The sequence below is a fragment of the Pseudopipra pipra genome, chromosome W (genome assembly GCF_036250125.1).
Source record: "Pseudopipra pipra isolate bDixPip1 chromosome W, bDixPip1.hap1, whole genome shotgun sequence".
Lineage (NCBI taxonomy): Eukaryota > Metazoa > Chordata > Aves > Passeriformes > Pipridae > Pseudopipra > Pseudopipra pipra.
In genome coordinates this window covers 49529447-49556725 of record NC_087580.1, presented here as the reverse complement: position 1 = coordinate 49556725, position 27279 = coordinate 49529447, and the positions used below count along the sequence as shown (strand labels likewise).

General features: G+C 46.7%; 2 protein-coding genes across 2 annotated transcripts in view; both read right to left on the bottom strand.

The window, feature by feature from the left end:
• The window catches only part of LOC135405087 (small conductance calcium-activated potassium channel protein 2-like), a 241834-nt gene that overhangs the window by 54476 nt on the left and 160079 nt on the right, over positions 1 to 27279 (bottom strand). The gene's annotated exons all lie outside the window — the stretch shown is intronic.
• Positions 11769 to 12715, bottom strand: LOC135404742 (tripartite motif-containing protein 6-like). The gene is given in 2 exon segments (XM_064639485.1): positions 11769 to 12270; positions 12417 to 12715. Coding segments are annotated over 2 exon segments (504 nt in total). The 5' UTR covers positions 12530 to 12715; the 3' UTR covers positions 11769 to 11879.

The following is a 27279-nucleotide window of genomic DNA, read 5'->3' as shown; positions in this document are numbered from 1 at the left end:
AAAAAACAGCCCAGAGGGCTATATGCGCATGCCTTAGCCCTTTGATAGGTATGGACAAGGAGCCCTGCTCGTATGTGTTATTTCTTTCCACCCAGCTGAGGGTTTTTGCAGTTGTATAGTGTTTCTGAAATAAACTTCCTTTAATACTTAAAAGCGCATGGCTTAGCTCTCTGGTTATCTTCGTGCATATTTGGAGCATACATTGGGTGTGGATGGTGACTGAGTTTTTTGTCTTTGATGTTGTTGATGGTTTATTTAGGTGGGATGTTAACAGTTTTTGTTTATTCTGTGTCTGTGGCAGTTGAACCTGTTCCTGTGGCTTTAGGGGATTGATGTGCAGATTGACATGGTGTAGAGTTTATCCTGGTGCTTCTTGTAGGAAAGGTTGTTGGGTGTTTTGTTGAGTTTTGAAAGTTTGAGTGATTACTGTAGATAGTGAACATTTTCTGTTCAGTTGGATTTTAGTGGTGTTGTCATGTTTTATTTTTATTGGGTGGGAATATTTTTGATGGCCGGGTGGGGGTTGTTACTGACTTTGTTGTGTTAGAACGTGTATGTGTGTTGTCTTGTGGGGCAAAAAGGGCAGTTATTTTCTGAGGCCTACAATGATCTTTTCCTATAGTATCTCTGTTTCTCATTAGAAATAGCACATATACACAACACCATTTCGGGAAAGCTTAGATGGAGAAAGTTGCAAGTTTCTGGTTTGTGCTGAGTATGCATGTATGTATACATGTGTATATGCGCAGATCATATCTCATGGCTAGGCTTCGCGAACGAAGATTTGGGAAGGGCTCTACCCACGTTTGTTGCAAGGGCGTTGGTGGCTAAAAAGGCCAATATGAGATAGGCATGTCCGGTTGAAAAGGCACAGTAGAAAGACTCCTTAGATGGTGTATTCTGCAAGGCATGATTCTTTCTGCATTGTCTTTTCTCCTCAAGGGTGATCCTGCGTGCTTTCTCAAAAGACTCTGCAGCATTATAGATGGTGTGTCTCCAGACCTCGCGACTGGAGGTCAGAGAAGACCAGTTATGATGATCAATATGGCCAAGGCTGAGGTGTTGTTTCAGGGAGTCCTTGTATCTTCTCTTTGGGGTTCCTCTCTTGCGGCAGCCGGTGGTAAGTTCACTATAAAGCAAGATCTTAGGGAGGTGGTGGTCCTTCATCCTGGAGACGTGCCCTGCCCAACGCAGCTGTGTTCTCATCAACATGGTCTCAATACTTGTGACTGCTGCTTGTTCTAGAACAGATGTATTGGTCACATAATCTGACCAGTGGATGTTTAGGATTGTACGGAGGCAGCGTTGATGGAACCGTTCTAGGAGACGCAGGTGGCGGCGGTAGATGACCCATAATTCGGAACCATACAAGAGAGTAGACAACACTATGGCTTTGTAAACACTGATCTTGGTGCTTTTCTTCAGGTGTTTATTTTGCCAAACTCTTTTATGAAGCTTTCCGAAAGCACAATATGCCTTTGCTAACCTGTTGTCTATCTCTCCGTCAATCTTGCCATCCGAGGAGATGAGGCTACCTAGGTAATTAAACTGCTGGACTGATTTGAGCTCTGATTGGCCAATGGTGATGTGGGGATGATGGGGGACTTCCTGAGGTGGAGGTTGATGGAGGACCTCTGTCTTCTTTAAGCTGACTTCCAGCCCGAAGAGCACAGCAGCGTCTGCAAAGCAGGATGTTAAATGCTGCAGAGCTGCTTCCGTGTGTGCAACAAGGGCGGCGTCATCAGCATAGAGCAGCTCCTGGACAAGATGGTTTAAGGTCTTAGTGTGGGCCTTCAGTCGCCTTAGGTTGAATAGGCTTCCATCAGTACGGTATCGGATGTAGATACCATCCTGATCATTGAGGTCTGCTGTGGCCCTTCGGAGCATCATGCTGAAAAAGACTGTGAATAGGGTTGGTGCAAGAATGCAGCCTTGTTTCACACCATTAGTTATTAGAAAGGGCTCAGAAAGTGCATCACCATATCTGACTTGGCCGTGCTGATCCTCATGGAGTGAGATGATCATTTTAAGGAACTTGGGGGGACAACCTAAACATTCCAAAATCTGCCACAGACCTTTTCTGATCACAGTATTGAAAGCCATGGTGAGGTCGACAAAGGTTACATAGAGACCTTTGTTCTGTTCCCTACACTTCTCTTGCAGTTGTCTGAGAACAAATACCATGTCTGTGGTGCTCCTATTGGCTCTGAAACCACACTGACTTTCAGGTAGAATTCTTTCTGCTATAGCGGGTGTTAGTTTGTTCAAAAGTGTTCTTGCCAGGATTTTGCCAGCAATGGAGAGCAGACTAATATCCCAGTAAATTGAGCAGTCTGGTTTAGTACCTTTTTTCTTATACAAAGTGATGATGACTGCATCACGAAGGTCTGATGGTAGTTCGCTCAGTTCCCCACAGCGCACCACGAACTCATGAAATTTAGCATGGAGTGCAAGGCCTCCATGTTTCCAGACTTCAGGTGGAATTCCATCAACCCCAGCTGCCTTGCCAATTTTCACCTGCTGTATAGCCTTGAGGGTTTCTCCTAAAGTGGGGGCAGTATCCAATTCGTATTTCACCGGTTGTTGTGTGATGGACTGAATTGCTGAGTCTTGGACTACACGGTTGGTACTGAATAGAGTCTGAAAGTGTTCAGACCATCGATTCAGAATGGAGGTTTTATCTGTTAGAAGCGTTTGACCATCAGCACTAAGTAGAGGGCTTTGGAATTGGTATGTTGGCCCATATGCTGTTTTCAGGACCTCATAGAATCCTTTGTGATCACCCGTATCTGCACAGAATTGAGTTTTTTCAGCTAGATTGATCCACCACTTGTTCTGCATGTCATGGAGTTTCTGTTGGAGCTTGCTGCATGCAAGACGAAAGGCCATTTTTCTTGCGTGACACGATGGCAGTGCAAGGTGTGCTTGGTGAGCGGTTCTCTTCTTCCTCAACAAATCCTGGATTTCTTGATTGTTTTCATCAAACCAGTCCTTGTTCTTCTTGAGGGAGAACCCTAAGGATTCTTCAGCGGATTGCCAGATGCTCATCTCCACCTTCATCCGGTTGGTTAACTGCAGGCCGACGGGCATCTTCTTCCAATGCGGTCGCACAAAGATCAAAAGACAGAGGCATGCACCTGCCTCCAAAGGTGTACCTAAATTAACTCTAGCATGTTGGAACATCAGAACCATGCTCGATTCTGCGGATAGTGGACATCCTGTGTGACATTCTGCCCTAATTGCCCATGAACTGACTCGTTTCAACATGGACATTGCTACTCTCAGTGAAGTTTGCCTTCACGAGGAAGGCAGCCTCAGAGAACATGGTGTCGGTTACACACTCTTTTGGTCAGGTAAGCCCAGAACCGAAAAACATCTCTAAGGAGTCGGCTTCATGATCAAAAACTCTGTTGTTCCTAAACTCGAAAATCTGCCGACAGGTGACTCTGACTGCATTCTCTCCCTACGCCTTCCATTAAACAAAAAGCAACACCTTGTCTTTAGTATATATGCCCCAACTCTCCAAGCTGACCCTGCTGAAAAAGATAAATTTTACACTGACCTGCACCGCCTTACCCAAAAGGTGCCTGCAGATGATAAGATCATTATCCTTGGTGATTTCAACGCCAGAGTAGGTAAGAATTTTGAAGCCTGGAAAGGAGTATTAGGCAAGCATGGCGTTGAAAACTGCAACGATAATGGTCAACTTCTGCTAGAATTCTGCGCGGAGCAACAGCTCACCATCACTAATACTATCTTTCAGCAGAAAGATCGTCTGAAGACAACCTGGATGCACCCCAGATCTAAGCATTGGCACCTCATTGATTATGTCTTAGTGTGATAGCCAATAAAGACCAAAGGAGAGATAATTTGCTTATCAAATTATATTTGCAACACTGTAATTACAAATTGCGATAAACAAAGTCTCAAGTTTCTATAAGTTTCAAGTAATAATTTCATTTAGTGTTTGTCTTGACTACCTCATGCATATTGATTGTATCATATACATGTATATTCTGTGGTTTTTTGCTGAATGTTTAATGTGTAAGTTTTCTCACAGCTAAAGCTGAGAGTTATCTCTACAACCAGTCATAGTTCATGTATTCTTAGACGAACAGGCGCCTAAAGATTTAAAGTTCTATTATATTTACAGCTAAGGCTAAAAGAGCTATCTCTGCAACCAGTCATAATTCATGTATTCTTGGACGAGTAGGCGCCTAAAGACTTAAAGTTGTACTATATTTCATTCTTAGGATAGTGAGAAAGTTTTAGGCCTTTTGACCTTGTGAGAGTCTGTTTTGTTTCCCTGTGGGGGTGTAGTTGAGTTTTAGAATCTATTTGTTCTGTTTTAATGTAGTCACCCATTTGTTTCACGAATCACAATTACTTATATATCACACAAACCATAATGTTATGTTACCATAATTAGTGATATTTTGTTATGTAATGTAATAAGAAAAAGAACCGAAAAAGAGAACAGAACTATTTCCCAGCGGCAAGATAGCACATGCGCAGAAAAAGCTGACTACGTCAAAAGGATGAAGTGAACAGAGCCGAGCTTGTCTCCTAGCAACAAGATAACGCATGCGTAAAGCCTCTTGGCAACAGAACAGAGCCTGCGCAGATAGACCTGATGACTCGGAACAAAAGGAGGGGATTTTGAAAGAGACGTGCAGCTACAAACCTATAAAAGGCAGATTAGAAATTATCAAAGTGTGCCTTGGATGAGCAAAGAAAGCTCATCCAGTCATCCAGCGCTGTTTTGCTTATTTGATTTTTACATAAATCTATAATAAAACTTTTTATTACGATATTTGAGCCTAGTGCTGATTTTACTTATAACATTAGTGCAACGGAGAGATGTCCACGATGTCCACCATACCCGCATGATGCCCAGCGCAGAATGCAGAACAGATCATCCGCTTGTGCGCTGTAAACTCAACTTCAATCTCAAATTCAAACCTAAAAGGGGCAGTATCCCAAGGAGAAGACTCCAAGTTGACAATCTCCAATCAGCCACAGTAAGAGACAGATTCCAGGCAAACCTTCCAACTAGGCTCAAAAACCATTCCACAGATTCTGCAGATTCCTCTCCTGAAACAATCTGGCACCATGCACAGATATGCATGTTCATAACAGACCATAGCAAGCTGGTGCCAGTTCTGTTGAAAAGACTGAAACAGGAGCCAGGCCTAAAAAAGTTAACTGGGATATCTTGGCCTGCTAAGAAACCTCAATACCTGTTTTGCTAGAAGAACATTTTAGGAGCACTGGTTAATATCATATTCTGTTCTGCTCACTGGACCAAAGGCCTTATTATAGAAAGAATAGAAGTAGTACACACACAGTAATAAATTAGGTAAACTAGATGTTTGAATAAGATCTAGAAGGCCCAGAGCCAGGATTTTGCAAGCTTGAAGAATTCAGGTCACCTAATTGAAGAGGTCAAATTGAGGAAGACATCCATGGCGACCACCAGAGGGATGAAGGCTTGAGCAGAAGACCCCCAAAGTAGAAGACTGTGCATGCCTGGAAGGACTCTGCCCAGAGACTCGCCTACTTATTAATATGTATAATAAATGATGTAACCATGTATGTAAAGTGTATAAAATGGCTTAGTTTTGCACTTTCAAGTCGAGCAAGTTTGTCCAGCGAGAGCTGGCTTGCTCCCAACGTTGAATAAACAAATACCTTGCTGCTTAAAGATAAAAAAGTCTCTGAGCAGTTTCTCGGATGGATTTTTCGGATTCATGACAGCACTTTTATTAGCATCACAATTTTTTTTTAAGGTAAAGGATATGTAATAAACACAAGCCATAATTTGTGTCAGTAAAGGAAACAAATGGAAAACAAATGAGTTAATGTAACCTCAGGAAAGAAGAAAACAAAGGGATTGTAAAACTTAATTGCACCCCCATAAAGACATAAAACAGACCATCACCTTCCCTGCTCTCCTAGACATGAATTGTAGACGAACTAGATCGGGTCAATAGAATGCTGGCACCTTTTGTAGAGAAATATATGAATTTATAACTTGTTGTAGAGATAACAAATTAGTCTTAGCTGTAAAAAGAAACATATGTTGAATACCTGGAGTAGTGATGTAAAATGTATATGTATGTGATGTAATGAATATGTATGGAATGTCTGAAATAAGTACCGGACACATATACTGTATCGGGGTGGCAGGTCTAGGAGCAAGACTCCCTTGTCACGCAGTGCTTTTTGCTTCTACTATATAATAAATTCCAATTTGGAAACTTATTATACCTCGAGACTCTATTTCTCACAGGATATGAGGCTAAAATTAATCAGGTAACCAGAAATAGTATATATTGCACACAGTTCCAGGTATCATTTAGTTTGACAACATTGCTAAGTTCTGCTTCTTTAGTGTTTTTTTTAACCAAGTGTTATAGTTTCATACTTTTTTGGTGAATTTTCCACACCAACAGGCTCTGCTAGGATAAGATAAACATCAGGTTTCATTGTTTTCTAGCTCGGAGTCAAATTGCCCCCCATTGAAAAGCTAATGACTTTTCTCCGCGAGAAGTCGGACTCTTGTTTCCTCTGCCTCTGCTCGAGGCAGTGGGGGAAGGAATATTTCCCTGTGTAACCTTGTCTAAAGCAGCAGCCAAAAGGAAGGCTGGGGGGGGGGGGGGGAAGGGGCTGGCAGTTTTGGCTGGGAGGTGCTTGACTCCCCTAGCTTTTTACCTTTTTCTTTTCGAGGGTGGCCACGTGGTGAGGGCTGGAGCTGTTCGGTCTGGTTTTTGGATCGCTCGCCTAGCTCAGGAGGGTGTGGAGTGTCTGCCTGCACCTTTTTTTCCCCCCTTCTCCCTTCCCGTGCAGGCGGCGACTTGCATCAATCAACAGGCGGATCCCAGATGGAACCCGCCTTCAACAACGTGAGTCCACAGGAGCCCCTGAGGGGAGGAACCGCCATCCCCCCTCCTCCCTTTCCGTGCCCGCGGCACCTCCGGGAGGTGCATCATACCGACCCAGTTGCCTTCCCCGCACGCCGGTCCCCACAGACGCCATGGCCGCCAGTGCCCAACAGCACCCCCTGTAGTGAATAACTGCAGCCTTTGCTTCTCTCTAGAGACAACAGCACTCCCTGCTAGTTGAAAGGGAGTCACTACAACGTTCACACATTTTCCTGGAGCCCAACAGCGTCACCCGGTGACCTTGAGTGAGTCACTGCAGCCCCTGCCTCCCGAGGCACGCCAGCGCCCTCTGCTGGGTGTAGTTATAACTGCGCCGAAAGGCAAAAAATTGTTTTCGGTGAACATTTCGGTTACGGTATTGTTGCTTGTTCTGTTTTGTTATATATATATTTATATTTAGTAAAAATTTGTTATTTCCTTTTCCACACTTTTTTGTCTAAAGCCTCTAATTTCGAACTTATAATAACTTAGAGGGGGAAGTTTGATTTTTTTGTTGTTTTTTTCCTATCCTGCCCTCCTTAGCAAACATTTTTGTCTTGTTAAACTAAGACATCAAGCTTCATAGGTTCTTTAAAAAAACAAAAATAAAATAGCATTAAATATACTGAGGCTGTATTTAACTTTCAGGTTCATCCAAATTTAGCTGTTAGTGTGTAAAGTAGTCGGTTCATGTTAAAGCTTAATAGATTTTTAGTCACACACCTTTCTTCCCCTTCTGACTGAGCTGGAGTTCATTTCCCCATAGTAGCCCTCACAGTGCTGTGCTTTGCATTGATATCTAGAAGGGTGTTGAGAACACACCAATATTTTGGCTACTGCTGAGCACAACATCAGTATTGTAACATTCCTTCCCCAATCGAGGGCAAGATCCTGGGAGGGGACACAAGTAGGCCAGCTGACCCAAACTGGCCAAAGGGGTATTCCAGACCATATGACGTCAGCTCAGATATAAAAGCTAAGGAAAAGAAGAGGAAGGGCAGGCATTTGTTGTTTAAAATGGTTGCCTGCTGAGAAACTGTCATGCATGCTGAAGCCCTGCTTCTTGGAAGTGGCCAACCATCACTGCTGATGGGAAGTAGAGAATAAACCATGTTACCTTTTGCTTCACTTTTGCATGCGCGAGCTTCCGCTTTGCTTTTGCTTTAAATAAACTGCCCTAAACCAATCCACGAGTTGTCTTCCACCTTACTGTCTCCCCTGTCCAACTGGGAAGGGAAGTGATAGAGCAGCTGGGTGGGCACCTGGTGTCGGGAATCGGCTAGCAGGACAAGGGTATATGGATATAGCTAAAGCTATGGACAAGCTGTTAGAGTATAGAACACGGATTGCCTAGGCCGTGAGAAAGTCTGAGATAGCAAAGTTACAGTGTCTTTGTGCCTGCTAGTTGGCTGGTAAACAGGATGTTGTGATTAGCAAAACAAAAGCAACTAAGAGCCACCTGTGTCAACATAAGAAGGGAGTAAGAGGCAGAATCAACATTTAAGCCAGAGCCAATAATGAGCTTAGCTTTTGCAATATGTATGAGCTAATTATAAAGCATATATTAAGCTGTTAGCAGTGATCAATAAACGAAGCTTGTTGATTCTCATATTGAGGGTCTCTTTCTTCCCTTGTCGTGACATAATGGCGCCCGAAGCAAGGGATGATAAACAAGGATCCTGCTGAATTTTGCACGGTTCCTGCGGTCCCCGAAGCTTCCATAGGGGCTAAGTTAAATCTGCAGTCCCAGGGACTAAGTTGAATCTGCGGTCCCCGAAACCTGAATGGGAGCTAAGTTAAATCTGCACTCCCCGAAGCCACGGTCCGACGCAGTAGCCAGTCGGTCTTGCAGCAGCACAAGAGGCAAAAGAGTTGGACTCCGTGCCCCGGGTGACCTTACAGGAGGGCCCGGCCGACAACACCGCCGACGTCTTGTAAAAGGCTGCAACAGCACGCTGAAGATTTATAGGTATGGAAAGACAAGCGGTACTTTCATTACTCCAGTGCTTTTTAGAAAAGCGGGGAGTTAAGGGTATAGATTTGAAAAAAGAATTACCAGGGTTGCTTGCGACGGGTGTTGCTAAAAGTTGTTTTGTGGACCCTAATACAGTTTTTGATGAAGGAGAATGGAGACGTTATAGGGTTAAGTTATGGGAGGTTGCCGCGGAGACGGAGCTCGGTGTAACATGAGAGAAGTGGAGAAGCTGCCAGGCCAGCCAGACAAGACGCCTGGACAGGTGAGCCATCGAGAACAAGAGGGATCTAATGTTGCATCTATATGGAAGTCTATCCTGCTTAAAAAAGGGAGAGAAATTAGATGAACTGGCTTTGCGGCAGGTGCTGCTTTCATGTAAGAGCCAGGGATATGAAGCGAACACTGTAACTGCCTTTACTATCTCTACTTGGAAAGAACTTAGTGATAAGCTCTTTACTGCTGCCTCTAAGGGAGAAAAAGTTGCTGCTTCCCTCCTTACAACTTGGCGATTGTTATCTGGAACAGTAAAAGGCATTAAAGCACAGTCTGAGGACATTAGAATGCTACTAGATACCATCATACGGAGAAATCGTGTAAAAAGGGAGTCGAGAGGAATTGAAGGGAGACGGAGCGGGGCCGGGGACAACCGAGCGGCCCCGCCAACATGAACGTGGTGCTAGCATCTCGGCAGTGCATATCCAGGACGATCGGAGACAACGGCTGCGGTGTGAAAGTACTGCTGATGGACCAGAGATGAACTTTACGAACACTATGACTGAGTTCCACCTTAAGACATTTCCAGCTTTTCATCTGAACTGTACTGCGGGACTGCACTGCGCATTTGTGGCTGTGTTCACGGCGCTGTGTGCTTACGCCGCCGTGCTGAGTGAACCCCTGCCGGCGCCGGGTCTTTCCACCTGTGCCGGGCGCTTACGGGGCGGCGCCGGGCAGCGGGGCAGTGGCGGTGGTCACGCCGCCTGCGTGGCCCCGGCTCGGAGTGCTCCCGGATGACAGAGCCGGGGGCCGGTGAAATCGCTCGGAGCGGTGCGCGGCCCCGGCTCGGAGCGGTGCGCCCGCGTGCGTGCACGCCGGCGGCCCCAGGCGCGACGGGCGGCGGGGGGGCTCTGTTTCCCCCGCGTTGCTGACAGCCATGGTCCCGGGGGGTGTGCGTTCCCCTTCCCTTCTTTGCAGCGAGTGTTTTTTCCCTGGTGCCGCTCCTCTTCCTAGAGTGGCGAGTTAATGACGGTAGCAAAGGCTTTGGGGGGTGCAGTCGGGGGAGGGGGGAAGCTGTTTCTCCTTTTCCCCGTTACACCAATCACCCCTTCTCTGAAACGTGCCTGTTTGCAGCTGTTCTCTCCCTCTCCTATGTTTTTGTCCTTTCTTAAGCAGACCCTGTGATTAAGTTAAGTTCCTTCTGCTGATCTCTCTGGGTGAGCCCAGCCCCTCCTCCCCCTCCTTCGTCCTTCGGCAATGAGGGGCGTGGGGGGGGGGCAAAGACGGTAAAACACGGAAAAAAGGGAAAAGAGAAAAAACGACTTAAAATTAACAATATCCCAACTTATAAATCAAATAAGATTGCATTGTTTTTACAGCAATAGGTGTTACGCATGCAGCGTGCTTGTGGCATTCTCAAATGTTTTCTTCAAAAACAGAAAGGGAGACTGATGAAAAATCCCTTGAAGCAAGATTAGAAATAACGGAACATCCATGCTTAGCTTTTTGCATATTACAGAAGGTTATTAAGAATTTCCTATAGTTTGCTATTTTGCTTCTCTTACATGAAATTTGGCTGTTTCCCCCTGGGGCAGGGTGCAGGTAGAAGATTTGGAGACGGAACGATGAGACAGAAGGGGATATAGTCTTGCCCCCTGCAAAAGTAGTTTTATTGCCTTTATGACAGAATATCATTGCTCTACGAGAAGGGTTGAAGATTTCCAAGATAATATTCTGTTCTTTCTTGCTGTATTTGTCTTTTGCATGGAGAGTTATGCAGGATTTGGAGATTGCTGATGGCAACTATGACATAAATTTCCTTTGAATTATGAAACTGATAAGAAGTGCACAACCAATGACTACTTGAAAATGTGTGAGTGAAGAGTGACTGAGGTGGCCACCAATGAATGACTGAAGAGAGATTGAGTGAAAGAGAAAAGCTACATGAATGTGTAACTGTGTAAACTTAAAAATACTTTCTGCCAGTGTCAAGATTTTAGAGATGTGTAACATGATTCTGTTGAACCATAGTGAATCCTTATTCTGAATAGTATATGAATTCTTCAAATTCCCACCATGAGTAATTCCACTCTTATGAAAACTGGTGAAGTTTTAGTTGTTTCAAGACTAGCCCTGTCTGACTAGCCATATGATTAGGACTGAAGTTAAATAAGAGGTTCTTACACAAATTTGGTGTTCTATTTCTGCCTTGTTTCAGAAATTTATGAAAGTTAAGTCTCAGGTGGAGTTTTTCCACTGCTGTTCTTCCTTAGCTGTGCGAGCTGCGCAGGAGACCACTAGTTTTAGAGCGAGTAAAAACCATAAGCCAGCAAACATTAGTGCAGACTGCAAGGTTAGCAGAGCCCAAAGCAAGGTGCACCACTATGCATCTAGGTGCCCGGGAACCATTCTTACAATTCGTGGAAAAGCTGCAAAACGTTGTAGAGAAACAAGTTTTGTGATAGTTACAGAAGTTGCTAGTTACATAACTAGCTAGAGATAATGCAGGCTTGTGCCGGGGTGAGGTCCTTAGACCATCAAATAATTGCATTTACATCTGCTATGGCAGTAGTGAGGGTCGTTTTGAGCTTTTCTGTGTTTTCCAGGATTTAAATCAGGAGTTGTCGATGTTGCTGCCTTGCTTGTTCAGCTCGTTGCAGACTGTCAAGGCCATCCTGCGTGCCTTCTCAAAAACATCTGCAGTGTTGTGGATAGTGTGTCTTCAGGCCTCCTGGTTGGAGGCCAGAGTAGACCAGTTATGCCAAATCTTAATTTTCAAGCGTTGTTTGTACTCTAAGGAACTCCTTTGCAGAGGATTGTTCCAGCAGGTTTTCTATGCTTCGATCCAGTGCAGCTTCATAGTTTTTCACCTCTTTTACAGTTTTGGGAAAAACACGCTGTGCTTGGCCAAAAGCCTCCTCTAAACTGATGGTCTTGTGGTCCCTGTGGGAGCTGAGGACAGAGCATAGCATGCAAATGCAGACCTTGTCCTTCTCGCAGTAGCATTCCAGCAATTTGCCGTGCTAGGGGCATTTCCTCTCAGCCAAAACCTGGGCACCACAGGGCTCCACCAGGACGTAGTTCTTCTGGGTGTTCTTTGTGCTGTGTTTGCTCAGGTTTCCTCCTTCTGTTTGCATTGCACTTTCTGCTTTTTCTCCCCTTGATGAACAGAAGCATCCAAAAAGTTCTCCACTATGTTGCGGAGATGGAAGTTGAGCTTTAGCTCCCCGGTGGGGCCTATGGGGTAAAGGCGGAGTGGGCACTTAGAAGAGCCCTGCTGACATTTCTGTTCCTTCTAGATGCACTCCTTGCAGAAGCTGTGACCGCATCCCAGGGACATGAGGTTCCTGTAAATGTCCAGGCAGATGGGGCAGGTCAGCTCATCCTTCAGCCTGGCCTCAGCACCTGCCTCGGCCATGTTGCCTGAGCCTCACGACAGGGCTGAGGGCAAGGAGGAGGGCACTGGTGAGAAACTGAGAGCACAGCATACAGAAGCCTTCAGATGTCGATTTAGCTTAATTCATTCTATTGCTCGCTCAGTTGTTGTCTCTTGTCCAGATTGTTGTCGTGCTAGTACTGTCTATTTTAGTACTAACCCTTGAGGTCTTACAGCCTTACAGATTTGGCAATCAGATGATTCAAGTCAATGAAATTGGTGATTTGGAGCATGTCCATGTGTCCATTGGCATGTCTTCCCATGTAGTGGTTGTTAATACATGTACTATACAAAAAGGTCATGGTGTCACTGTTGCATTTGAGATGCCCGCTCAGGTGCGGGCAAACGATGAACTACCTTGTGTCTGTAAATCTGTCCAAGTTTTCTTTGCCTAGCGAAAGGTCACTCAAGTTACAGCTAACTCACATTCTCCTACAGGACAGACTATTGTGGAGATGATGTATGGCACCCTGAAGTAATTGCTTCACATAAAAAAAAAAATTAAAAAAAAAAAAAGGGGATATTGTCGGGAATTGGCTAGAAGGACAAGGGTATATGGATATAGCTAAAGCTATGGACAAGCTGTTGGGGTCCCGCGCGGTTCTCGCGCGGCCGCGGGGCCGCCCCTCGGGTCCCACGCGCTTCTCGCGCGGCCACGGGGCCACCCCTCGGGTCCCGCGCGGCCCAGGGCCGCCCCCGGTCCCATGCGGGGCCACCCCCGGTCCTGCGCGAAGCCGCCCCTGGTCCCCTCCCCCCCAGCGGGAAAGGAGAGTGGGAGCTTCGCCGACATGGCCTTGTGCCCTCGAGAGAAAGGAGAGAGAGGAGAGTTGAAGCCTCAGAGTACACAGAGGTTTACCGGTCTGGTTTGGGGGGGGGGGGAGAGTGCCAGGCAAGCTGTGGGGGTCCTCGGACTGAAGGGTAGTCAGGTAAGTAGTGCGTGGGAAGATGTGAGGAGACACGGTGGGGGAGGACAAGATCAGGGTGGATAATAGTTTCCTCTGGAGCTTGGAGATCTTGGTCGGGCTGGGGCCTGGAGAGGTCCTCGAACCCTAGGTGGGTACAGTGGCCAGAACAGTTTTGCTCGTTTGTTTGTTTTTGGTTCACCCGCGGCTACTGCCCAGGTTTGGTATGTCCTGGATTTATTTGTTACATCCTGAAAGGTTGGTCAGGACAAAGGGCTGATCCTGGGTACTTCCCTGGGATTGAATATAGACAGATGGCAGAAAACTAGGTAGTGTAAGACTTGACCTAATCGTTTTTAATAGTAGGAATGCAGCCTGTATACCCCTATGCGGTTGCGAGCTATGCTGGTGATGGTACATGCCTTCGGTAGGGTCGCCCATGCCAGACAGGTCAAAACTGTAGGGTCGGATACAATAAATCTGTGGGCAGGATGAGCTCATTAGCCTTCTGGCAGTCATCCTAGGAGAAGGACAACTCTAATCCCAAACCCGGGCAGATGGAGCTCGCTTAGCCCTGTAAGGCCATCCATCTAAGAGAAGGTCACTCTAATCAAACCTACATCCTGAGGACCTCACTGCCACAGTCCAAACTCGCTCGGCCCTGGCAGATGAACCTCAGGATTAAAGGGTGGGTTCAGTTCCGCGCATACTGCATCTCACCTAAAAAATCCATTGCGCAGGCTTGAAGGCTTTACCCACATGCAAAAAGTCCTGTAGCGACGGGCGAGGGTCAAAATGGCAGGTGAAAGGTGCACTGGGAGCCGCAGACTCAACCCTGCATGCAGGCGGTTCAGGATATTGGTCATTTGAGACTGACCGGAGATGACAGTCTCTTGAGGCAGCACCCTGAACGACCAAGCAGCCTTTCCAAGGACAGCACTGCTTGCTCCACTCGGAGAGGGGCCTAGAAAAGGTGGCCTAAACAAAGCTCATCTCCACCTTCACCGGGTTGGTTAACCGCAGGCCAATGGGCATCTTCCTCCAATGCGGTCGCACAAAGATCAAAAGACAAAGGCACGCACCTGCCTCCAAAGGTGTACCTAAATTAACTCTAGCATGTTGGAACATCAGAACCATGCTCAATTCTGTGGATGGCGGACGTCCTGAGCGTCGGTCTGCCCTAATTGCCCATGAGCTGGCTCGTCTCAACATCGACATTGCCGCTCTCAGTGAAGTTTGCCTTCATGAAGAAGGCAGCCTCAGAGAACATGGTGCCGGTTACACACTCTTTTGGTCAGGCAAGCCCAGAACCGAAAAACACCTCTCAGGAGTCGGCTTCATGATCAAAAACTCTGTTGTTCCTAAACTCGATAATCTGCCGACAGGTCACTCTGACCGCATTATCTCCCTACGCCTTCCACTAAACAACAAGCAACACATTGTCATCTTTAGTATATATGCCCCAACTCTCCAAGCTGACCCTGCTGAAAAAGATAAATTTTGCACTGACCTGCGCCTCCTTACCCAAAAGGTTCCTGCAGACAATAAGATCATTATCCTTGGTGATTTCAACGCCAGAGTCGGCAAGAATTTTGAAGCCTGGAAAGGAGTATTAGGCAAGCATGGTGTTGGAAACTGCAATGATAATGGTCGACTTCTGCTAGAATTCTGTGCAGAGCAACAACTCACCATCACTAATACTATCTTTCAGCAGAAAGATAGTCTGAAGACAACCTGGATGTACCCCCGTTCTAAGCATTGGCACCTCACTGATTATGTCCTGGTGCGACGGAGAGATGTCAGCGATGTCCACCATACCCGCGTGATGCCCAGCGCAGAATGCCAAACAGACCATCGGCTGGTGCGCTGTAAACTCAATTTCAAGATCAAATTCAAACCAAAAAGGGGCAGCATCCCAAGGAGAAGACTCCAAGTTAACAATCTCCAATCAGCCACAGTAAGAGACAGTTTCCAGGCAAACCTTCAAACTAGGCTCGAAAACATTCCCACAGTTTCTGCAGATTACTCTCCTGAAACAATCTGGCACCATATTAAAAACTGCATCCTGCAATCCTCTGAAGAATTCTTAGGGTTCTCCCTCAAGAAGAACAAGGACTGGTTTGACGAAAACAACCAAGAAATCCAAGACTTGTTGAGGAAGAAGAGAACCGCCCACCAAGCACACCTTGCACTGCCATCCTGTCATGCAAGAAAAACAGCCTTTCGTCTTGCATGCAGCAAGCTCCAACAGAAACTCCATGACATCCAGAACAAATGGTGGATCGATCTAGCTGAAAAAACTCAATTATGCGCAGATTCAGGTGATCACAAAGGTTTCTATGAGGCCTTGAAAAGAGCATACGCCCCCACATACCAGATACAAAGCCCTCTACTCAGCGCTGATGGTCAAACACTTCTGACAGATAAAACCTCCATTCTGAATCGATGGTCTGAACACTTTCAGACTCTATTCAGTACCAACCGCGTAGTCCAAGACTCAGCAATTCAGTCCATCACACAACAACCAGTAAAGTATGAATTGGATACTGCTCCCACTTTAGGAGAAACCCTCAAGGCCATACAGCAGGTGAAAATCGGCAAGGCAGCTGGGGTTGACGGAATTCCACCTGAAATCTGGAAACATGGGGGCCTTGCACTCCACACCAAATTTCATGAGTTCGTGGTGCGCTGTTGGGAACTCGGCGAACTACCATCTGATCTTCGTGATGCAGTCGTCATCACCTTGTATAAGAAGAAAGGAACTAAATCTGACTGCTCAATCGTGGTATTACTCTGCTCTCCATTGCTGGCAAAATCCTGGCAAGAATACTCTTGAACAGACTAATACCCACTATAGCAGAAGGTATCCTTCCTGAAAGTCAGTGTGGTTTCAGAGCCAACAGGAGCACCACAGACATGGTATTTGTCCTCAGACAACTGCAAGAGAAGTGTAGGGAACAGAACAAAGGTCTCTATGTAACCTTTGTCGAACTCACCAAGGCTTTTGACACTGTGAGCAGAAAAGGTCTATGGCAGATTTTGGAACGTTTAGGTTGTCCCCCCAAGTTCGTTAAAATGATCATCTCACTCCATGAGGATCAGCACGGCCAAGTCAGATATGGCAACACACTTTCTGAGCCCTTTTTATTTAAGAATGGTGTGAAACAAGGCTGCGTTCTCGCTCCTACCCTATTCACTGTCTTCTTTAGCATGATGCTCCAAAGGGCCACAGCAGACCTCAATGATCAGGACGGTATCTACATTCGATACCGTACTGATGGAAGTCTATTCAATCTAAGGTGACTGAAGGCCCACACCAAGACCTTAAACCATCTTGGCCGGGAGCTGCTTTATGCTGATGATGCCACCCTTGTTGCCCACACAGAAGCAGCCCTGCAGCGTTTAACATCCTGCTTTGCAGATGCTGCTGAGCTCTTTGGACTGGAAGTCAGCTTAAAGAAGACAGAGGTCCTCCATCAACCTCCACCTCAGGAAGTCCCCCATCATCCCCACGTCACCATTGGCCAATCAGAGCTCAAATGAGTCCAGCAGTTTAATTACCTTGGTAGCCTCATCTCCTCAGATGGTAAGATCGACGGAGAGATAGATAACAGATTAGCAAAGGCATATAGTGCTTTTGGAAAACTTCATAAAAGAGTATGGCATAATAAACACTTGAAGAAAAGCACCAAGATCAGTGTTTACAAAGCCATAGTGTTGTCGACTCTCTTATATGGCTCCGAATCATGGGTCATCTACCGCCACCACCTGCGTCTCTTAGAACGCTTCCATCAGCGCTGCCTCCGCACAATTCTAAACATCCACTGGTCAGACTATGTGACCGACACATCTGTTCTAGAGCAAGCAGCTATCACAAGTATTGAGGCCATGTTGATGAGAACACAGCTGCGATGGACAGGGCACGTCTCCAGGATGAAGGACCACCGCCTCCCTAAGATCTTGCTTTACGGTGAACTTGCCACTGGCTGCCGCATGAGAGGAGCTCCGAAGAAAAGATACAAGGACTCCCTGAAACAACATCGCAGCCTTGGCCATATTGATCACCATAACTGGTCTACTCTGGCCTCAAATTGGGAGGCCTGGAGACACACCATCTGTAACGCAGCTATCTCCTTTGAGAACACACGCTGGATCACCCTTGAGGAAAAAAGGCAACACAGAAAGAACCGTGTATTGCAGAACATACCATCTAAGGAGTCTTTCTGCTGTGCCTTTTGCAATTGGATATGTCTGTCACGTATTGGCATTTCCCCATCCCATTTCTCTCCATGATGTCAACTTAGATATAAAAGCTAGGGAAAGGAGAAGTAGGGGGGGGCATTCATTGTTTCCAGTGGTTGCCTGCTAAGAAACCATTATGTGTTGTTCAAGCCCTGCTTCCCGGGCTGTACCTGGACACTGCTCTCTGATGGGAAGTAGACAATAAACCTTGTTATTTTCTGTTTTGCTTGTGCACGCGCAAGATTTTGCTTTTGCTTTAGCTTTAGTAAACTACCTTATCCCAACAAATGAGTCATTTTCCCTATTATTCTTTCTTCCCTTTCCAGTTGGGAAAGGGAGTGACAGAGTGGCTGGGTGGGCACTTGGCATCTAGCCAAGGCCAACCCACTACAGGTGTGGTATCCAGCACTTTATACATGCCCATATGCACTCCTTGTGATAATATTTAACAAATCAGGGAGAGGGATCAGGATTGCTCTGTTGATGTACTGTGTGATGTTAGTTTATGACATGATGACATCAAGGGCAATTTGGGATGTGTATTTGGTATTGTTTGCCTGTCCTGGCCTTGGCTTATACCTCTGGGGGTTCATTAATAATTGTACCCAGCCTGTGGGAGAAACAGGAGAGGATGATTTTTCCCAGCCTTTCACCCCCTTCTCCTCCTTCAGGCCTGCTAGAACAGCTTTTGAGAATTTTGAATTCCCTTTGGATGTTAAGGAAAACATGTTCTTGTTGCTAAATCTGCTATGTCTCCTCCATCCAGTCTATACCTTGTTTAGAGTCAGGACAGAGATTTCTAGGGAAGTTGTCTAGAGACCTGCCCCGGGGGTGGATAGTCCTGAGGGGCATGGAATGTGGGAGAAAATGGGCCAGCTTTTGGAGGACTTCTCCAATGGTTTGGAAGTTCACCCCTGAACAACTACAGAACCCTGATAAAGTGGTAGAATATTTGAAAGGAAAATGCTGTGGCAGTTCCAGAGAGGCACGGAGTTATGCAACGTGCTGGGCCTTGACTACTGCTTATTGGACACTGCTTGGTATTAGGTAGCACCCTCAGGGGGAGGAGGAGGAAAGCAGACCAACAGGCACTGTGGCCACTCAAACTGCAGCTGAACCAGAGGAACAACCCATGATGGCAGCAGTCGCCCTGTCATAGGTTAAAAAAGAGATGTTGGAATTTTCTTCCCCAGTGTTGCCCCCCCCATCTTTTTCTTCCAGGATGGGGGGGAGTCAGGAGGGTGAGAGGGAGGGGAGTCGCACACACTGGGCAGCACGGAAGTGGAGGGAGGGAGGTTCCCTCTAAAGAGTGGGCCAGGGCCACGCCTTAGAAGCCCTTTGTCCGGAGGATTGGGTTTTTTTCTACCGACAGACAGAGTGGGAACTGCTTTAGGTTTTTTTCAGCTGCCTCCTCTTTTTTTTCCTGAGGGGGAAGTTTTTTTTCTTTTCCCTGCCAGATACTGCGTGGAGAGCAACTGAGAGAGAGAGACCAACCTGTCTCGGAGCAAGGTAGTCTGCCCTTTGGGGCGTGAGACTGCATTATCAGAGCTGCCTGACCTAAGACTGTGTCTGTGAGAAGGTGGACCCATTGCTGGTCGCTCACATGGCTGCAAGCAGCTGTTGAGCTGATGAGGACAATTTGCCCTTGGCCCCCTGATTGCTGCAGGTTTCTCCCCCACATCTGGGAAATTTGGACTTTGTTTTGTTTCTTCTGAAAGTTTTGGTTGCACCATTTGTTGTTTATTCGGGTTTGTTAATAAAGAACTGGTTTTGTTTTTTTCTTTTTCCACACTTTTCACTTGAAGCCTCCTAATTTCAAAGTCGTAATCTTGTTAGACACATCCCTATTCAGAAGAAGAAATCCAGACCAAATTGGTTCGCGTAGGGAGTGATGACGAGGAAGCAGGACTCTCACAACAGGAGGAATAGGCAGGGCCAGAGAGAATCACCTGATCCCTATCCCCAGGTGAGCTGCACAATATGTGGACAGATTTCAGCTGCCAGCCAAGTGAACCCCTGGTGACCTGGCTGCTCCGATGCTGGGATATCACAGCCGATGGTGTGACACTAGATGGTAACAAAGCCAAGCAACTGATATCCCTGTCCTGGGATGCGGGTATTGACTAGGGTATTGGGAAAAGACCAAAAACTCTCATTCTCTGCAGGCGACTCCTGTCAAGAATAAGAGAAAGATACTTTTGCAAGGAAGACCTTTCAGTGCGCCAATACAATTGGGACACCATGGAACAAGTTATCCGGTACCTGAGAGAATTAGTTGTGCTGGAGATAATCTTTTCAGATAATGAACGATTCCCTAACAATCCAGACAGCATCGAGTGTCCACAAAACGTGGCAGAAATTCATACAGAATGCACCAGCATCATATGCCAACTTATTGGGAGTGATATCACTGAAGGAGGGAGAACGAAAAGTGGAAATTTTGGTTGGCGAACTCTGGATATATGAAGAAACTATCTCAGCCCCATTACAGGCCTGCGTCTCATCCGTGGAAAGACTGACCAAGGATTTCTGGAATTTAAAAGAGGAAATTAAAGAGGGCCACCAGACACTTAAAGAGGAGATTAAAGAGGAAATGTTCCATGCCCCGCCAGTACAGATCAGAGTCTCTGCTACTAGGAGCAGGCGCCCCACTGCTCAAGAGAGAGGGTACACACCATGAGGTAACTTTGTGGTTTTACCCGCATGAACATGGAGAAGACATGAGGAAGTGGGATGGAAAACCCACCTCTGCCCTAGCAGCATGGGTACGTGAGTTGAGAGGAAGAACAACTACCACAGGAAAATCTTCAAAGATAAATGCCACTCCAGTTTCCCACGGGCAAGTCCCCAGGCAGAATAGAAGGGATGATGTTATGTCCGATCCTCTTGAAGGGACATCCAAGGCATATTTACAAGAAGTGAGCAACAAGTACTACAACCAGAACTAGAAGGGCCCTGCCTCCAGCCAGGTGAGGGAAAGGGACAATTGGATCTATTTGACTGTGTGGATACCATGGCCTAACACATCAGACTCACAAGATGTCTCAGTTTAAGGAGACTGAAGTGTTTTGCTAAGGAGGATGAGTTTATGAGGCAGACCAAACTCCTCTCTCTCAGCAATTGTAAATCTGAAATTAAGAGGCTCCAATCGAGGAAGTATGGAAAAAGGAAGAAATAACAACCCTTTATTAAAGGATATATGTATATTGGCAAAAACAGCAAAAGAACACAAAAACAACTAAACAATAATCCTGTACCCAAAAGTCCCCTTCAAAAAGGAAACAGTTTGATACTTCTCTGTCCTCTAGCACAATTCTAATCATGGTTGGCAGGGGGTGCTGTTGGATCACTGGAGGAGCAGAGCCTGCAGTGCTCAGTGTTGGTCAGCAGGGGGCGCTGTTGGGCTAACCCTAACCTGTGGGGCCCCTGGATCACGGGAGAAGCCGAAATGGAGATCTCCCCCCCCCCCAAGGAGGGGAAGGGGAAAAGGGGAAAGAAGGGCGGTTTCTTTCCCACTGAATTCATGCTGTCTGCGACTGTCTGCGGTTGGGACTCCCCCCTTTCCTCGATGAGCACAAACTCTCCGATGAAAACTGAACAGGTCCGCCTGGCGACAGAGCAGACTGCAGGCAAGCCGAGGCTGGAGAACAGATGACCAGGTTGAGAGCAAAAATGGCCTCAGAGCTTTTTCCAACACACACACACACCTTGCCTCCCTTAAGGCAGAAAGTCAAGTGCCTCTTTCCAAAGAGAGGAGGGGAGAAAAACTCCTCCCCCACCTCCCCACACCCCAGCCTCAGAGAAGGCTATCAGCCTGGAATTCAGGTCTGCCAGCTAGTTCTTTTGTATAGTCAATTGCCCCTTCCCCCTCCCTCAACAGCGGGACAGGGGAAAGGAAAATTTCTGCTTGGATTTTTAGAACAAGTAAACCTATGACAGAAGAGGATAAGGCTTTAGTTGACACTGGTGCACAATGTACCCTGATGTCATCAAGATATGTAGGGGCAGAATCCATCTCTATTTCTGAGGTGACAGGGGGATACCAACAACTGACTATACTTGAAGCTTAAGTGAGCTTGACTGAGAATGAGTGGCAGAAACACCCTATTGTGACTGGCCCAGAGGCCCTATGTATCCTTGGCATAGATTACCTCAGGAGAGGGTATTTCAAAGACCAAAAAGGTCATTGTTGGTCTTTTGGGACAGCTGCTGTGGAGACAGAGGAAATTAGACAGTTGGATACCTTGCCTGGTCTTTTAGAGGACCCTTTTGCTGTGTGACTGTTGAGGGTTGAAGAACAACAGGTACTGATCACTACCACAACAGTGCACTGTTGACAATATTGCACCAACCAGGACTCTGTGATTCCCATCCATAAGATGATTCATAAACTGGAGAGCCAGGGAGTGGTCAGCAAGATTCGCTCACCCTTTAATAGTCCTATATGACCAGTGCGTAAGTCCAATGGAGAGCAGAGACTGACAGTAGACTATCGTGACCTGAACAAAGTCTCACCACCACTGAGTGCTGCTGTACTGGACATGCTGGAACCTCAGTATGAACTGGAGTCCAAGGCAGCAAAGTGGTGTCACCATTTGTGGGAACAAGTTGAGCCAGCCTGCGCCTGCGGTTCAGTTTATTAGAACCAAAAGGGAGTGTCGATGTTTTGACAGAGTGCTGTGTTCTCAAAGCGGAAAACCTCTTGATAGTGTGCATGGGTACCGTGGCTGAAAACAGACACAGAATGATAGTGTGTGATTGTGTGAAGTCAAAACATCAGTTTAGCAAAATCCTGGGAATTCTGGTTAACTGAATGACAACACCAGGTGCTGTTTACAAAAGAATATGAATAAAAGGGGAAGGCAGAAAGAGTTCTGCAGAGAATCCCGAAAACTGAATCATGTGTATGCAGTCCCATTCACCCATCGTCAATACCATTGACACTGTTAATGCGTTTTTCTCCATTTCTTGAGCATCAGAGTGCAGGCCACAGTTTGCTTTCACCTGAAGGGGTGTACAGTATACCTGGAATCAACTGCCCCCAGGGGTGGAAACACAGCCCCACTCTTTGCCACAGACTGATCCAGACTGCACAGGAAAAAGGTGAGGCTCCAGAACACTTGCAGTACATTGATGACATCATCATATGGGGCAGCACAGAAGAGGAAGTTTTTGAGAAAGGGGAAAAGATAACCCAGATCCTCCTGAAGTCTGGTTTTGCCATAAAACAGAGTAAGGTCAAGGGATCTGCCAAGGAAATTCAGTTTTCTGGATGTCATCAGATTCCAGTGGACGTGGTCAACAAAATAGCAGCTGTGTCCTCACCAACCAGCAAGAAAGAAGCACAGGCTTTCCTAGGCGCTGGGGGGTTTTTGGAGGATGCATATTGCAGAGTACACTCAGACTGTAAGCCCTCTCTACCTTGTGACATGGAAGAAAAACAATTTCAAGTGGGGTCATGAACAACAAGTTTTTGAACAGATTAAACAGATGTTCATACAGTAGCCCTTGGGCCAGTTAGGACAGGACAGAATGTAAAAAATGTGCTCTACACCTCAGCTGGGGAGAATGGTCCTTCCTGGAGTCTCTGGCAAAAAGTACCTTGGGAGACTCGAGGACAACCCCTGGGGTTCTGGCGTTGGGGTTACAAAGGATCTGAGGCCTGTTACACCCCAACTGAGAAGGAGATCCTGGCGGCTTATGAAGGGGTTCAAGCTGCTTCAGAAGTGATTGGCATGGAAGCACAGCTCCTCCTGGCACCCTGACTGCCACGGCTGGGGTGGATGTTCAAAGGGAAAGTCCCTTCCACACATCATGCCACATGGAGCAAGGGGATCGTTCTGATCACACAGCGAGCTTGGACAGGAAACCCCAATTGCCCAGGGATCTTGGAGACCATCATGAATTGGCCTGAAGGTGAAAATTTTGGACTATCACCAGAAAAGGAGGAAGAGGACAAGGTGACACATGCTGAGGAGGCCCCACCATATAATCAACTACCTTCAGTGCTGTATCATAGAGACAAATTGAAAATGGAAAGCTGCTGTATGGAGTCCTATGCAACAAGTCGCAGAAGCTATTGAGGAACAAGGTGGGTCAAGTCAAGTTGCAGAGCTGAAAGCCATCCAGCTGGCTTCGGATATCACTGAACGAGACAAATGGCCAACACTATCTCTACACTGACTCATGGATGGGGGCAAATGTTCTGTGGGGGTGGTTGGACTGATGGAAAAAGACCAATTGGCAGCGCATAGGGAAACCCATTTGGGCTGCTGAATTGGGGCAAGACATCGCTGCCTGAGTAGAGAATTTGGCTCTAAAAGTCCATCATGTAGATGCACAAATACCCAAGAGTCAGGCTACTGAAGAGCATTGCAACAATGGACAGGTGGATCAAGCTGACAAAATTAAAGTGTCTCAGGTAGGTCTGGACTGGCAACACAAGGGTAAATTATTTCTGGCTTGGTGGGCCCATGATAGGTCATCAGGGAAGAGAAGCAACATACAAATGGGCTTGTGACTGAGGGGCGGACTTAACCATGGACACTATCTCCCAGGTTATCCATAAGTATGAAACATGCGCTGCAATCAAGTAGGTCAAGCAGGTAAAGCCTCTGTGGTATGGGGGACGGTGGGTGAAATATAAATATGGGGAGGCCTGGCAGATTGATTACATCACAGTCCCGCAAATGTGCCAAGGCAAGTGCTACGTGCTGGCAATGGTGGAAACAATAACTGGATGGCTAGAGATGTACCCTGTGCCTTACATCAGTGGCATGATGCATGGAGGGAAACTTTCCTTTGAACAATCCACCTCAGCACTGGTAGTCGGGGTGCCAGGAGAAGCTGTGCTTCCATGCCAGTCGCTTCTGAGGCAGCTTGAACCCCTTCATAGGCTGCTAGAATCTCCTTCTCTGTTGGGGTGTAGTTGGCCTCAGACCCTCTGTAACCTCAGCTCCAGAATCCAAGTGGTCAGCCTCGAGTCTCCCCAGGCACCTTCTGCCAGAGGCTCCAGGAAGGACCATTCTCCTCGGCTACAGAGTAGAGCACATTCTTCACCTCTGGTCCTGTTCTGACTGGCCCAAGGGCTACTGCATGAGCAATCTCCTGCTTGATCTGGTCAAAGGCTTGTTGCTGTTTGGGTCCCCAGTGGAAATCGTTCTTCTTGCAGGTTACCAGATAGAGAGGGCTTATGATCTGGTTGTATTCCAGGATGTGACTCCAGAAACCTACAGCACCTAGGAAAGCTTGCATTTCCTTCTTGCTGGTCAGTGGAGATATTGCTGTGATCTTGTTGATTACCTCTGTTTAGATCTGATGTCATCCATCCTGCCACTTCACTCCCAGGAACTGGATTTCCCAGGCAGGTCCCTTGACCTTAGTCCATTTGATGGCAAAGCTGGCTTTCAAGAGAATCTGGATGATCTTTTCTCCTTTCTCAGAGACTTCTTCTGCTGTGTTCCCCCATACGATGATGTCATTGATGTACTGCAGATGTTCTGGAGCCTCAGCCTTCTCTAGTCCATGATCATCAGTCTTAGGACAAGAGGGCATGGTCTTAAGCTGTGCTGGGGGAGGTTTAGGTTGAATATTAGGAAAAAATTTTTTACAGAGAGAGTAATCAGACATTGGAATGTACTGCCCAGGGAAGTGGTGGATTCACCATCCCTGGAGGTTTTTAAGATAAGACTGGATGTGGCAGTTAGTGCCATGGTCTAGTAACCACGGCGGTGTTGGATCAAGGGTTGGACTTGATGATCTCGGAGGTCTTTTCCAACCCAGTTGATTCTATTCTATGATTCTATGACTGATGGTGGGACTGTGTTTCCACTCCTGGGGCAATCGGTTCTAGGTGTACTGCACACCCCTCCTGGTGAAAGCAAACTGTGGCCTACACTCTGATGCTAAGGGAATGGAGAAAAATGCGTTTTCAATGTCAGTGGTGGCACCACTTCATTCAAGCCACGATAGTCCACTGTCAATCTCCATTCTCCATTAGACTTTCACACAGGCCAAATGGGGCTGTTGAAGGGTGAGTGAGTCTTGCTGACCGCTCCTTGGATCTCCAGTTCACGAATCACCTTGTGGATAGGAATCACAGTGTCTTCATTTGTTTGGTACTGCCAGCGATGCCCTGTGGAGGTGGCAATTGGTACTTGCTGTTCTTCTACCTTCAATAGTCCTACAGCAGAAGGGTTTTCTGACAGACCAGGCAAAGTATTCAATTGTTTAATCCTTTCTGTCTCCACAGCAGCAATTCCAAAGGCCCATCATGTCCTTTTGGGTCTTTGAAGTATCTGTTCCTGAGACAGTCAATGCCCAGGATACATGGAGCGTCTGGACTAGTCATGATGGGATGTTTCTGTCAGTCTTGGTCAAGCTCACTTCAACTTCTAACACCATCAGCTCTTGAGAACCCAGAAATGGAAATAGACTCCGGCCCCACATGTCCTGATGGCATTAACATGCATTGAGCACCAATGTCAACCAAGGCTTTGAATTCTTGTGGTTCTGATGTGCCAGGCCATCGGATCCACACAGTCCAGTATACCCTATTTTCCCTTTCCTCCACCTGGCTGGAGGCAGGGCCTCTCTAATCCTGGTCATCATAGCTGATTCTACCTCCCTGTGAATACATCCGGGAGGTACCTTCTAGTGGGTCAGATGCATCATAGTCTTGTCTGTTTTGCCTTGACGCTTGCCCACTGGTGATGCCTTAAGCCCCTATTATAGTTTTTATTTTTCTAATTTTTGTAAACCTTATAAGTTTTATAAGCAGTAGAAGTAGACTCTAAAAGCAGCAACCCTCACTCTCTTTCCCTTTAGTACAAGCAGTTTACACATTCCTTAACCCTCTTCCCCCATTCTATACTCCCCATATCAAATCTACCCCCGAATCCAGTAGAAATGTTTAGTCTCTTGTCAAGGCAAGGCCTGTTCTGTTTGGAGAATGCTTGTATCTTGGCCTAAACCGCAGAACACGGTCAAGAACTGGGTGACTGTGTGCACTCTGTGCCCCGAAGAAGATGAAGATTGATGAAGAGAGGGTCTCAAAAGCCCCCAGCCCCAATTCCCGGGGGGGGGGGGGTGGATCAGGGCAAAAGTAACAGGGTGGACACACTTGGGATTGGACAGATATTGTTATAAAATGTAACATCTCAGGCACAGCCAGCGCGCGTCGTGTAACATCTATTGCCTTGACACAATTAAACCCTTTCCTTATCTCACCCCAATTAACTGTTCCAGTGTTATTTTTTTAGCACCAACTTTCCACGGCATCACTGGAAACTGACACTGCACTCACCCTTGCTGACTTCCCTTTTGCATTTGCTTTCTCCTTCAGTTCCCATACTCAGGCTGCTAGGGCATGGGTAGCTTTCCCATCCCACCGACTCATGTCTTTCCCATGCTCAAGTAGGAAGTACCACAAGTTGGTTTGTGGGGAGTATTCCCTTCCCCCAGCTGGGAGGCATCTGTTTCTGACCTCAGGAGCTCTGGTTTACACTGGTGCCATATGGAAGCTGTTCTCCTTAATCTTCTCTTTAAGTTTTGGTGTCTGTCTTCAATTCTGTTGGTAATCTCTTTGAA